Source organism: Lepidochelys kempii, chromosome 3 (assembly GCF_965140285.1).
Source record: "Lepidochelys kempii isolate rLepKem1 chromosome 3, rLepKem1.hap1, whole genome shotgun sequence".
Classification (NCBI taxonomy): Eukaryota; Metazoa; Chordata; order Testudines; family Cheloniidae; genus Lepidochelys; species Lepidochelys kempii.
This window is the reverse complement of record NC_136382.1, coordinates 46487482-46502062: the sequence shown is the minus strand read 5'-3', so window position 1 is coordinate 46502062 and position 14581 is coordinate 46487482. Positions and strand designations below refer to the sequence as shown.

Genomic DNA, 14581 nt, shown 5'->3' with positions numbered 1-14581 from the left:
CCTCGGCTCTTCAAAACAGCCCTGAGACTTCATAGTCTCTGTAAACCGTTTTATTGATATCATCATATACACATCCACGGATAATTCTGATGAATACTCAGCCGACAGCTGTGAGTATGGAGGAGCGGGGCTGTCCTGCTTCAAACTGGGCTTGCAGGGCCCCTCCTCTGCTGCTTTGTGGCAGGCGCAACAGCCTGACGCCACACTGCTGCCCTGGGCACAACGTGATGCCACGACGCCACCGTCCCCCGGTACCTGGCACTGGGATTTCCCCCCTCCGGGTGCGCCTGGTCCCCGGGGAGCTCGTCCGACAGGACACACCCCACAAGGGCCAGGAGCTGCGGGGCGTGGCCAACGCAGCGTTAGCCCCCAGACTCACACGGCGTCACGGCCCCAGGGGGAGGCAGGGGCCCGCTCACACCGGCGCTGGGAAGGTCCCCAGGGGGGCGGAGAGCGGGGCCGGGCTTCCACCGCGAAACACCCGCACACCCACCGTTGACGGTTGCCAGGGACGACCCCTGCCCTCCGGCAGCCAATGACAGCGGCCGCCTCGGGCCCGTGCCCGTGCCCTGCCCCCAGCTCCCTCCCGCCCCAGGGCCCGCACTGCAGCAGCCGCCAGGGAGCAGGCAGGGCCGGGCGCTGCTCACCATGCTGCAGTCGGTCAGGCGGCGCTGTCCGGGGGTCCTTGCCCCCTGTTCGGTCCGTGTCTCCCCCCCGCAGGGTGACTTAGCAGAGTTCTCGGTCGGAGAAGCGCACCACGCAGCGGGAGTAACTGCGAGCCCTGCGTACGGCAGCCATCTTCCCGGAGAGTAAAGGACAGGAGGACCGGGAGCAGCCGAGACCCTGGCCCAGACAGACCTCAAGAGCACTGAGAGAAAGGACAGAGCGTCGCCCTCCCGACGCACGGGCCGCTTCGCTGCGGGGCGTCGGCCGTGAGGACTGCAAGTCCCAGCATGCAATACGCCGTTCTGCCTGGTTTCTCTCTTGGATCAAGGTGGAGCGTTTCCTCCTGGGCAATGTAGTCTCCTCGGGCCACTCCGCTCGAGGAGAAGCATTGCATGCTGGGAATTAAATTGCTTTTAACAGGCCAATCAAATGGAGAGGAAGCACAGACTGCTAGGAAGTCTAGTCTCTCATGGGCTATTCAAATAGAGATGGGAGCAGTGGCTGCTGGGACTTGTAGTTCTTGCGGGTTGTACGTACCCCTGCAAGTAGATTTCAGAGTAGCAGCCCTGTTAGTCTGTATCCGCAAAAAGAAAAGGAGTACTTGTGGCACCGTAGAGACTAACCAATTTATTTGAGCATAAGCTTTCGTGAGCTACAGCTCACTTCATCAGATGCATGGTAGGGCGCTAAAGACGGGCGCTGCTGTTTGCTGCTCCCTGTTGTAATGACAGTGTGTTTCTGCTAGGCCTAGCCTGGTGCATTGTCTGCCTGCCCAAAGATCAGGCCCAGGCATTATTGAAGACTATATGTAGAATTACTCAGTGTGGACCAAAGAATAAAGTATAATACCTTAGTAATACAGCATCAATGTCAACCAGTAGAATCCAACGGATATAACAAACTTTATGATTGTATATGGATCGCTTCACCCACCACTGACATGCAGCCATCTCTGGGGTGAAATAGGCAGCTGTCTGACAATGCTACTCAACAGTGTAGTATCCCACTCCTAAACTGGTGTCAGATAGCCCTGACATCTGTATCATGTGAACTCCTCTCCTCCTCTTCTGCACAGGAGCAGAAGTCCCTGTTTTCTAATAGCTTCTGATGCAGGATCATGACCAAGCAGACTTGTAAACTTCTACTTTAAGTAGCATAGGGAATCTTAGGGAGGTAGAAGTGACTATCTGTTCACCACACAAGCATAAACACTGTATACACACATATATATGTCTTCCCAAACCCATTTCACTTGTGGTCTGGGAATAAGGTTGAGAAGTTTCCACTTTAAAGGAAAATGTTATCAAAAGTTATGAGCAAGTAAAAATATTAATTTAGAACCTGATCATCCTTCAAATTGCAATCCACTGCAAAACTTAAATAGGATACAGGGTTCTAGGACTAAATTTTGCCCTTTGTTGCACCAATGCATCTTAAGGCAAAGTTTGCTTTTTACAGTGGAAGTTCTTTGAAACCCAAATGACCTAATTATATCATTACTCTAGCTGGCAATACAGGAAGCCTTGTCTTTAGCTCTGACTCAAAATCCTATCCTGCTTCCCTCTAAGTCAACAGCAAAACTCCAAAGTCCTCAGTAGGAATATGACTGAGAGCCTAAAGCTTATTTCTAAGGCTCTGATCATGTAACTTTTTTTCATGCAGGATGACCCCTATAACCGCACACAGCCCCACTGACTTCTCTGGGGCTCCATATGGGCACCAGGATGTATCCATGTGGAACAAATTGCAGAATCCAGGCCTAATTTTGTTAGTGCTAAGTATATTTAGTAATAGCCACGCTTTATATGGATTTTCTCTCTTGAGAACTTTAAAAAAAATTTCAGCAAAACTCTCCAGGTCACCTGTTATTTAAAAATAATAAATGTAGTGGTGTCTCAATTAGCCAAATGTCAAAATGAGTAAATTTGGATAACAGAGGTTTCTAATAGCTGTGGAAATTTTCAGAGTAAGTGTAAATAGACCTCAGGGGATATGACACTGTTTTAGACAGCTGAGAGTTTTGGATAACTGAGGAGCAGATAACAGCTTTGCAGAACTGTCATGAACATATATCATCCCACACACAAAATATACTTGTGTCCTTCTCAATAATAAATATGAAAACATTAATTATATTCTTATATTCTTTTTACAGATTACACCAAGTGAATGGGCTAGTAGAATTTTGTAAAATTGGGGTATACAATTATATACATAGTTGTGAGACATTACAACAATGATTTAATGCCAGATTCTTCCCTTCAATAAGCATTACCTAGGGAGGTGGTAGAATCTCCTTCCTTAGAGGTTTTTAAGGTCAGGCTTGACAAAGCCCTGGCTGGGATGATTTAACTGGGAATTGGTCCTGCTTCAAGCAGGGGGTTGGACTAGATGACCTTCAGGGGTCCCTTCCAACCCTGATATTCTATGATTCTATGATTCATACACTACTCCTATTGGCTTCACTAAGAATTATGCATGCTTATTTGCAGGCAGAATTTGACCATTTTTTGTTTTAAATAAAATAAAATTAAATGCCGCAAATATGTTGAAATCTGTGTCTGGGATAAAATCTAACTTCTCAAATATTTAAACCACTTTTCTGGAAGTTTTATCACACTTTTAAATTAAGGCAGTTTGAGAAAGCCACTGTGAAATAACTATTACTTCATGTCACTGAGTTATATTAAGTCAGACTTTTTGAATGTATGTATTCCACTACAGAATATATTGTTATGTAACATTGAAAGGCCGAGCAGGTGGCATTCCTGAGTTCCAAGCCCCACTCACATACTGTCTTGTATGTTTGGGGGGTGGGGGAATAATCATTATGTGCCTCAGTTTCCCCCATTTTAAAAAAAAGTATAAAATGGAGTGAGGGAGGAGGGGAGAGAAAGAGAGAAGACATCCTCTCCTGGCAAAGATGTTGGTGCTTAAGTACTTGGTGTCCAATTGATTATTCTCCTCCATGTCCCAGTTCTTAATTCAGCCCTATATTAAAGTCAGTGGGCACTTTGGGTGCACAAGGAATGAAGGATCAGGCCTTGATCTCAGTTGCTCTGTGTTGATGAATCCTGGACAGCTCACTGTAGGATTAGGGCCTAGCTTATCATTATAAATTATTTATGCTTACTGGCTCAATATGAGCTTGGTAACAATTTATTAATGGTTTTTTGGGTTTTTTTTGCATTAGCTTGTTATTTTTTTATATTTAAATTTGTCTTAAAAATTATTAGATTCTTTCACATGGAGATTGTTTTTAATGGAAAAAAACCCTAACCCTGTCTATATAGTAAATGAATCCCATGCTGTTTGGCTACAGTGCTGTGGAGCGAGTGCACTGTGCAAAGGAAAGGCCAGAGAGGGGAGCTGCTGGGTAGCTTTCACCAGGGAAAGCTCCTGGTTGTCCCTGATTAGTAGCCACATTGTCTTTTGTTTGTTTTTCTCCTGGTTGGTGAGTGGAAAACTCCTTTTTTCTTCTCGGCCTCAGTGCAATGATCCTCTGGCAGCTAGATCAGCCCTGGCTTCCCTCAGATGGACTTGCCGCATGGCTTCTGGTAGCTGGGTGTGTACTGTGTTTGTTGTGATTTACTAATGCAGTTTTCTCCTAGATGTAAACAGCATGTTGTACAAACTGTCTGACTGCTCCTCTTACCAGGTTTTCTATTACTTTCAAATTGCAAGAAATCCTCTTTAAGGGCTCTACGAGCAATTAAAAATTGTCTTTTGGAGCAGTATTGGTAGGTTATAACATAAATGTCCCTAGACATGATGACAGATTTAGAGACGCCCGAGAATCAAGTTAATCCCCTGTGTTTTTCTTTCCACTGTCGTGTGGATCTTGCCCTGATTCTAATAGCTGGGTTTAAAATGAGAATATCAGCTGCTTTGGATTGGTGTTCACATTGTGTTTCTTTAACGTCATTTGTCTACCCTCCTCCCCACACCATGATTTTAGACCTTTTCTTGTGACATTTAAAATAGAGCTGTACATGAAAGTTTTCTCACTAGGCCTGCATGGGAGGGACTTCAAGATACTAATTTCTTGTTTAGTAGCAACCATCTTTTATTTGATTTTCAGATGGTGTTTTGGTTTAATGTGACTTCATTTATGTAAGCATATATGAAAATTATTCTATGGGGAACATGCCGTGTGGCCTACAAATATGACGAATTGTCTTTCATTTTTGCTTTGAAAATGATAGTTTAAGACTGCATGTACACAAATCATAAGGCAAATGTTAAATTTGTTCTCTGTATAGACAGCATTACAGTAAACTCTTATAATGGAGTTTAATTATTCTTTTGCTAGAGCTGTGTAATACGGAGTGATTACCATACAATGGGCTGGATTCATCAAAGGTAAATAGTTTTTATTTTTACTAATAAATGGCATGCGTGTTCATGGAAAGTGCTGTTAGTTAGGACGCTGCTAGCTCTCTCTGTTGCTAGTTACCAGATTTCAGATAAATCTCTTTACAGAGAGCCAGAATTTCATAAATACTGTGCTATTGCCTCCATCCTTGCAGGGTTTAAAAAATAATAATAATAATAAAATTGAAACTCTGTCATAGGGATTAGCAGTGTCTCATTTGCTTTAGATGTTGTGTTGTATTTATTTATTTAGAAGTAACTTTTGTTAAACAGAAAAGAAAAATCCATTGATACATACCATCATCACATGAATCCAGCTCGGTATCATACATGTTTGTAAAATTTCCCTACTCTTTCTAACAGCCTGACCTTCCAAACATTGTGCATATGGGTAAATTTACACATGAGTAGTGCCATTGAAGTCTGTGATTTCAGTGGGATTACTCACCTGCGTACACATTTGCAGGATGGCACTCTGAATCAATCCTTGTCCTTCTTGTGGGGGTGATGGTAGGGGTGAGGAGCCTACCAGTTGCAGGATGTTTTTCGCATTGTGGCTTACCTACTGTTGGTAGCCAGAAGTTTTAGAGAATGTGACTCATACTTAAACTTTTATGAAACTGTCAATAGGAGCTTTTCATTCTTAAGAGATTCTTTCAAGCTAGTTTATTATATTTCATATTATATTTCAAAATGCTTTACAGATACAGAACTAAATCGTGTCAACTTAAAACAATATATTCTAAGCCAACACTTTCTTTGCAGATTACTAACAACAAATTAGATTATCACAGTTGAAAGAATTTTTAAAATTGACAATGAAAATTAATGAAGTCAGTTTCAATTTGTTTTATAGTCAGTTTCACTTTCAGATTCTCAGTGCTGTAATGTTTGTCTTTCAGACACTAGAGGGGAATATTTTATTTGCTTAAATATTATCACAATGACATTTTTAAAAGTGTTGTAGAATCATTTCTATTGAGTTTACAAAAAGTTGTTGGCCTGAATTTCAGTTCACAATGCCCTGTAAATAGTAATTAACATCTTGTTTTCAGGGTGATGTGCAATAATTTTGTTTTTAAGGGACTCTGTACTTTTGATTTAGGCCAAAAATTTATGGTTTGTTTTGATGTAGGGGGGGAAAATGATACAAAACCGAAAATCCTTACTCTTTTTTTTTTAAACAAAACAAAAAAACCCCACTATTTTGTAGAATTTCAAGCCAACCCTAACCCCCCACTCTCAACATCAAAAAAATTTCCTGTAATTTTTACCTAGGGCATGGCAGCCAGAAAGTAAGCAAAAGTGAAACTGACTAGGGCTGCACTACACAGGCAGATGCTCCTGCTACTACTGCCAGGTCACACTGAGGTCAGTAGGAACTACATCTGCATGGAGCATCCTGTAGCATTTGGGGCTAGGCTGTCTCCATGATCCAAACTGAGAGAACCATAAAGTGAAAACCGAGCATAAATGGTGAACAGGAAATAGGATTACTGGAAAAAGTTTAAAACCCTAAGGCCTCTTTAACAAGAAAACTGTACTGGTTGAGATAAATCAGCTTAGAAATTGACTTCCTTAAATGGGTTCAATATTTTCATGTTGAAAAGGCCTACCTGGTATTAGTAATGTAGGTATGATCAAGTTTAAAAACTCAAAACCAGCAGCTTTTTTCAACTTAGAATCATAGAATATCAGAGTTGGAAGGGACCTCTGGAGGTCATCTAGTCCAACCCCCTGCCCAGAGCAGGACCAATCCCAACTAAATCACCCCAGCCAGGGCTTTGTCAAGCCTGACCTTAAAAACTTCTAAGGAAGGGGATTCCACCACCTCCCTAGGTAACGCATTCCAGTGTTTCACCACCCTCCTAGTGAAAAAGTTTTTCCTAATATCCAACCTAAATCTCCCCCACTGCAACTTGAGACCATTACTCCTTGTCCTGTCATCTGCTATCACTGAGAATAATCTAGATCCATCCTCTTTGGATCCACCTTTCAGGTAGTTAAAAGCAGCTATCAAATCCCCCCTCATTCTTCTCTTCTGTAGATTAAACAATCCCAGTTCCCTCAGCCTCTCCTCATAAGTCATGTGTTCCAGACCCCTAATCATTTTTGTTGCCCTTCGCTGGGCTCTCTCCAATTTTTCCACATCCTTCTTGTAGTGTGGGGCCCAAAACTGGACACAGTACTCCAGATGAGGCCTCACCAATGTCGAATAGAGGGGAACGATCACATCCCTCGATCTGCTGGCAATGCCCCTACTTATACACCCCAAAATGCCATTGGCCTTCTTGGCAACAAGGGCACACTGTTGACTCAAATCCAGCTTCTCGTCCACTGTCACCCCCTAGGTCCTTCTCTGCAGAACTGCTGCCTAGCCATTCGGTCCCTAGTCTGTAGCGGTGCATGGGATTCTTCCGTCCTAAGTGCAGGACTCTGCACTTGTCCTTGTTGAACCTCATCCGATTTCTTTTGGCCCAATCCTCCAATTTGTCTAGATCCCTCTGTATCCTATCCCTACCCTCCAGCGTATCTACCACTCCTCCCAGTTTAGTGTCATCCGCAAACTTGCTGAGGGTGCAATCCACACTGCCCTCCAGATCGTTAATGAAGATATTGAACAGAACCGGCCCCAGGATCGACCTTGGGGCACTCTGCTAGATACCGGCTGCCAACTAGATATGGAGCCATTGATCGCTACCCGTTGAGCCCGACAATCTAGTCAACTTTCTACCCACCTTGTAGTGCATCCATCCAGCCCATACTTTTTTAACTTGCTGACAAGAATACTGTGGGAGACCGTGTCAAAAGCTTTGCTAAAGTCGAGGAATAACACGTCCACTGCTTTTCCTTCATCCACAGAACCAGTTATCTCATCATAGAAGGCAATTAGATTAGTCAGGCATGACTTTCCCTTGGTGAATCCATGCTGACTGTTCCTGATCACTTTCCTCTCCTCTAAGTGCTTCAGAATTAATTCCTTGAGGACCTGCTCCATGATTTTTCCAGGGACTGAGGTGAGGCTGACCGGCCTGTAGTTCCCAGAATCCTCCTTCTTCCCTTTTTTAAAGATTGGCACTACATTAGCCTTTTTCCAGTCTTCTGGAACTTCCCCTGATTGCCATGAATTTTCAAAGATAATGGCCAACGGCTCTGCAATCACATCCGCCAATTCCTTGAGCACTCTCGGATGCAACGCATCTGGCCCCATGGACTTGTACTCGTCCAGTTTTTCTAAATAATCCCGACCTACTACTTTCTTCACAGATGGCTGGTCACCTCCTCCCCATGCTGTGCTGCCCAGTGCAGTAGTCTGGGAGCTGACCTTGTTCGTGAAGACGGAGGCAAAAAAAGCATTGAGTACATTAGCTTTTTCCACATCCTCTGTCAGTAAGGGGCCCACACTTTCCTTGGCTTTCTTCTTGTTGCCAACATACCTGAAGAAACCCTTCTTGTTACTCTTAACATCTCTTGTTAGCTGCAGCTCCAGGTGTGATTTAGCCTTCCTGATTTCATTCCTACATGCCCGAGCAGTATTTATATACTCATCCCTGGTCATTTGTCCAATCTTCCACTTCTTGTAAGCCTCTTTTTTGGGTTTAAGATCAGCAAGGATTTCACTGTTAAGCCAAGCTGGTCGCCTGCCATATTTACTATTCTTTCTACACATCGGGATGGTTTGTCCCTGTAACCACAATAAGGAGTCTTTAAAATACATCCAGCTCTCTTGGACTCCTTTCCTCCTCATGTTATTCTCCCAGGGGATCCTGCCCATTGGTTCCCGGAGGGAGTCAAAGTCTGCCTTTCTGAAGTCTAGGGTCCGTATTCTGCTGCTTTCCTTTCTTCCTTGTGTCAGGATCCTGAAGTCGACCATCTCATGGTCACTGCCTCCCAGGTTCCCATCCACTGTTGCTTCCCCTACTAATTCTTCCCAGTTTGTGAGCAGCAGGTCAAGAAGAGCTCCGCCCCTAGTTGGTTCCTCCAGCACTTGCACCAGGAAAGTGTCCCCTACAGTTTCCAAAAACTTCCTGGATTGTCTGTGCACCCCTGTATTGCTCTCCCAGCAGATATCAGGATGATTGAAGTCGCCCATGAAAACCAGGGAGTGCGATTTAGTAGCTTATGCGAGTTGCCGGAAGAAAGCCTCATCCACCTCATCCCCCTGGTCCGGTGGTCTATAGCAGACTCCCACCACGACATTACCCTTGTTGCTCACGCTTCTAAACTTAATCCAGAGACTCTCAGGTTTTTCTGCAGTTTCATACTTGAGCTCTGAGCAGTCATACTGCTCCCTTACATACAGTGCAACTCCCCCACATTTTCTGCCCTCCCTGTCCTTCCTGAACAGTTTATACCCATCCATGACAGTACTCCAGTCATGCGAGTTATCCCACCAAGTCTCTGTTATTCCAATCGCATCATAATTCCCTGACTTTGCCAGGACCTCCAGTTCTCCCTGCTTGTTTCCCAGACTTTGTGCACTTGACCATTGCTTCTGTGGGTATCTCTTTGTCCAAATAGTTGGACCAAAAGTTTCAACGTATCCATTAATTTTGGTACTTAAATTCCTGTTTAGCAAACTTGAAACACCTAGAGCCAGATTTTCCAAGGTTCAGAGAACCTAGGACTCCAGTTGACTTCAGGTTCCAAACCTCTTCAACTGGCATCCAAAACTAGGCCCTGATCCTGCATTGAGCAACATGTGGGCGGACGTCTGTGACCATGTGGAGCCTCATTAACTTCCATGCAAAACAGTGTGATTTTTTTTAACATGTATTTTTCACTTAATTTTCTAGTCTCATGGTTTGAAATTTGTATCTAATCCTGCACATTAGGCATGTAACTGAAAGTTATTGCAAGAGGTATATAGGGATGCTGTCAACGACACCATAGGCCTAACAAAAGTAAAGGGAGGCAGATGGTGATTTAGGCCCCAAAAGCCTCTTCCTTCTCTCCAGGAAGAGATGAGGCAGGAGCACAAAGGAGAGGAAGCATCATCTCTGCTGAATGATCCTCCTTCTCTGGGAGTATTCACTTCTGCTGCGTCAAGGCTCTTAGGCCTGGTCTACAATTAAATTTTAGGTCAACCTAGCTACGTCACACAGGGCAGGTCTGCACTATGAGGTCACGTAGACGTAAGTTCTGCAACTCCAGCTATGTGAATAATGTAGCTGGAGTCTACCTTAGGTCAACTTATTGCAGTGTCTACACCACGCTGGGTCAACGGAAGAAACTCTTCTGTCGACTTACCTTCTGCTTCTCGTTCCAGTGGAGTATCTGAGTCGATGGGAGAGCAATCGGCTGTTGATTTTTTAGCGGGTCTTCACTAGATCCACTAAATTGACCCCCGGTGGATCGATTGCTGCAGCATCGATCCACCCTCAAGTGGAGACAAGCCCTCAGAATATGAAGAATTCAAACTCCTGAGCTCCATATTTAAGCTGACCTAAACCCCAGAGTAGATTATCTGTCAACCTAGCTACTGCTGCTCTGAGAGGTGGAAAAAAACCCTTCTGTTACTGTAGAAAGCATCTGTGGTACAGCACTGCGACAGCACAGGCTGCTGTAGAACCAGTAACCTAGACCTAGCCTTAGATTCAGAGATTCCAAAGCCAGAAGGGATCATTGTGATCCTCTGTCTGACCTCCTGTATAACACCGGCCATAGAACTTCCCCAAAATAATTCCTAGAGCACATCTTTTAGAAAAACATCCAGCCTTGCTTTAAAATTTTTTCCTGAGGTGGAGGATCCACCATAACCCATGGAAAATTATTTCAGTGGTTAATTACCCTCACTGTTAAAAATGTATGCCTTATTTCCAGTCTGCAATTGTCTAGCTTCGGCTTCCAACCAGCGTATCCTGTTATGTTTGTCTGCTAGATTGAAGAGCCTGTTATTAAATATTTGTTCTATTGTGTAGGCTAATGCATCATGCTAATACATCATGACCCTTTCATGAGGAGAGTACTTCTACAAAGTCTACCAGATTTTACCTGTGTTTAGTTCAAAATTGTACAAAGTCCTTTCTTGTGCCATTATTATTTATCACCGTTTCATTGATAGAAAAACACAAGGAGTCTTGCTTTGTTGTCTAAATTTGATATTGAAAGACCTATTGATATTGAGAGATCTACTGGTCCGATCGCAGGTCTGGGAGCAAGGAGTCGGAGTTAAAATCCTGGGTCTGCCATTGACTCCTCAGACTTTGGTTAAATCACATAAGCTTTCACATTGGAATACCCAGTTACCCAATAAGGTGGCCAACAAGCAAGTGGTACTCCAAAGCTCCATAAACTGCTGCTGCTATGGACCATGTTTTGCATGTTCCATGGCAAGTCATCAGGCATAACAGACCTAAATTCTGTGACAATGTCCCTTGATTCTGCAGTATTCTGGTATGCCTGCGGGGAATTCTATGGCACCTTCATTTAAATTACTGACAAACCTATAGTATTTAATGTAAACCTAAAAATAAATAATACAATCAGTACAGTAGCCCCTCTTTTTATTCTGTTTTAAATATATCTTACACTTCCGACCTTTGAGGGAGGCTATGATTGTGAGCTATACATATTTACTGGATATTTCTTCTCAAATTATAGAGTGAAATACCCTGTTGACATTTAAATTACTATCTTCAGGTTTCAGTTAGTAGTCTATTGGGATGAATGGGCAGTTCACACCTCTCAAAAACATTGGTTCCGGCTGTGCAGCCCGTCTGCATTGTTTGCATTTGGTTTCCATTTCAAGATTTAAAAAAGTTTAAGAAGCTTTGATGCAGCACAATTGTTCATCAAAGTGTGGATTTTGAGGCAAATTCTGATGAATCAAGGAGTATAAGTGGCTTCTAGGTAGGGAAAGTGATTGTCTCCTCCATAGATGATACATAAACTGACAAAAGCTGTTTTGACATTAGCAGATTTCTTTCCCACATCCGTGCATTAGGTTTACAGATTCCCAATGGCAGTGCTTAACTGCTAAGACAAAGGGAAAAAATTGCCAACATCTAATTCAATTGGACCATCCCAACTTATTGTAACATACTGCTGTTGATGCCAGCATCATTGCAGAGTATATCTTTATGTACTGGTGACATTGATAGCGATTGGGCAACCTGTCCTGTTTGTTGGGAAAGGAGGATGCAAGAGATTTATTTGCAGCTTAGCTCTCTCCATCACTAAAGCGGTCATCTGTTTTCCTAGTTAAGTCAGCACAGGGAGCATGTATGGACATATTGCTACTGCAGCAAATCTGTTGACATGTAATTCATCTATACGCACAGTTTACAAAGGCAAAAGCCGCTGCTCTTCTGCTCAGAGATGATATTAAGTTCTAAATAATGGAGGAGTAAGAAGGCATGGAACTGACCATAACACAGACAAGCTTGCAGATGTGATTCTTGTTCCCACTATTTAGCTTAATTCGAAGGGTATGACTAATTTACATAGTATAGGTCACGTTTTGTTCCTTTTTGTAAGTAAGTTGATTTAAGCATAGGGGCCATTGGAAGGGGTTGGACTAGAAAAGCTAATACGCATTTTTATTTTATATGATTATTTTATTTGCACTGTGTCAGGGTGATGGGTCTGGTAGGTAATTTGGATATATAAAGTATTCCTAGAGCCAAACTTATCCCTGGGGTAAAAACCTTGAGGTAAATGTGGTCTTGTCTGTCTTGAGTATCTTTTCCCTTTAAAGGATATGTATGACTCTACCCCTTGCACTGAGGGACATCTTGGAAAGTTAGGAAAGGTGGTTTGTCAGAGCTCTGCACTGACTGCAGTATGACCTGTGAGTTACTGATCCATTTGCTAGTTAATTTTACTAAAACAGGTACCCTGCCACGTAATTAGAGATGCTCAGTTCCCTTGATGGGGCTGCTATTTCCAGACCATGAGAACTCATTCTGTGCTTTTGGTAACTGTAGTGTTGCTTATTGCTATCCATTGGGGTTGCCATCACGTCTGATGCTAATTACAGGCCCTGCAATTGCAGCAGGCTTCTGGGAAGGGAGGGTGTAAAGGAGTGGGAGGTCTCCATGTGCACATGCCTTTTTAAGGCCAGACCCAATCTGTCTCTTTTGTTTTAGACAACCAGGAAAAAAGCCTGTTTGTGCTTCTGGATGTCTTTGGGAAGAAAGGAAGCTGTAAACAAGACAACTTTGAAAAATGCAAATAATCCAGATCCACTGGATTGTGTTCTGTATTTCAGACCAGAGGCTGAGCCTTGAAAACATGACTCTTGTGGCTATTCGTGCAGTCCTGAGTACTGCCACAGAAAGAACTGGTTACGCTCAGAGGAGAAACACATCAGCAGCAGGGAAGCATGTACTAAGGACTGAAATGAATTTGCAGCCAAAGGATCAACATCATGAATAGATACACTACTATCAAACAGCTTGGTGATGGGACATATGGGTCCGTCCTCCTAGGGAGAAGCATTGACTCTGGGGAGCTAATTGCCATTAAAAAGTGAGTCACTTTATTCCTTGATGTAATAGTATTACACTGATATATATCCAACTAATATACATCATGTGTTCAGTGTATATACAATTGGTTTTGTAACAAGGTCTGAGAATATACAATTCTGCATCTTAATTCTCAGCCACTAAATATGGGACATAAAATGAATGGTCTGATCACCCAGTGACAGTTATTGTACTGAGGAGTGAACTGATTAGGTCACCTTTGTCTGTTACTTATGTCCCATTGTAATACACAGCCCTCACATTTCACTCAAATTGTTTGAGAGGCCTACTTAATTTCCAGTGCCTCACTTAACAGCTTCAGAGACCACTTAGTTAGTTTTTAAATGGCCCACCTGTCTAAGGCCTGATCTATACTTAAAATGTAAATTGACATAACTGCGTTGCTTATGAGTGTGTAAAATCCACACCTGTGAGTGCCAGAGCTATGCCAACGTAACCCTTGGTGTAGATGCAGCTAAGGTGATGAAAGAATGCTTCCATCAGTCTAGCTACCACTGCTCAGCGAGATGGATTACCTAGAGTGATGGGGAAAACCCCCTTCCGTTGCCATAGGAAGCATCTACACTACCGCTCTACAATAGCATAGCAGGTCAGCTGTGCTATTCTCATGGCCGTTGCAAGGATCGTGAGCAAAGATTCATGCTAGCGAAAAGCAGAGTTACTACTGCAAATCTGTCATGGGAATAGATGCAGGCAAAAAGAGCATCTTGTGATTAAATCAGGTATTTGAAAGTATGTCTACACATGGTTTTCTAATAGATTACATTATCTATGTTGAGTGAAATGGCACTTGTAGACACTCCCCAAATGTTTGTGCCAGTCAAAACTAGCCTTTACTAATGTGTTAGAGTATATCTACGCTACGGAGACTATAATGGCATAACTATGGTGGTGTAACTATACCAGCATAATCCCTTAATTTTGACACAGCCTATACAGATGGTAGGGTTTGTGCCCTCAGTGTAGGAATACCACCTCCCTGAACAACGGCCAGTAGATGTATTTTGCCCTTGACATAGCTGTGTCTACACTAGCGGGCTAGGTTGGTC

At 43.2% G+C, this 14581-nt stretch overlaps 2 protein-coding genes across 5 annotated transcripts in view; one reads left to right on the top strand and one right to left on the bottom strand.

Annotated features, from left to right (window-relative positions):
- Positions 1-992, bottom strand: part of FBXO9 (F-box protein 9) — a 40616-nt gene extending 39624 nt beyond the window's left edge. Inside the window, exon 1 of one of the 2 annotated variants that reach the window (XM_073336258.2) lies at positions 648-992. In XM_073336258.2, coding sequence (XP_073192359.1) covers positions 648-650 — 3 coding nt within the window. In that variant the 5' untranslated portion in view covers positions 651-992. Of the gene's footprint in view, positions 1-255; positions 322-647 lie in introns of those variants that run through there. The other variant, XM_073336259.2, reaches the window with a different exon arrangement.
- The window catches only part of CILK1 (ciliogenesis associated kinase 1), a 53939-nt gene continuing 39949 nt past the window's right edge, over positions 592-14581 (top strand). Inside the window, exons 1-3 of one of the 3 annotated variants that reach the window (XM_073336255.2) lie at positions 592-1344; positions 4979-5028; positions 13253-13512. In XM_073336255.2, the coding sequence (XP_073192356.1) occupies positions 13412-13512 (101 nt within the window). In that variant the 5' untranslated portion in view covers positions 592-1344; positions 4979-5028; positions 13253-13411. Of the gene's footprint in view, positions 1345-3841; positions 4232-4695; positions 4780-4978; positions 5029-13252; positions 13513-14581 lie in introns of those variants that run through there. The other 2 variants (XM_073336254.2, XM_073336256.2) reach the window with 2 other exon arrangements.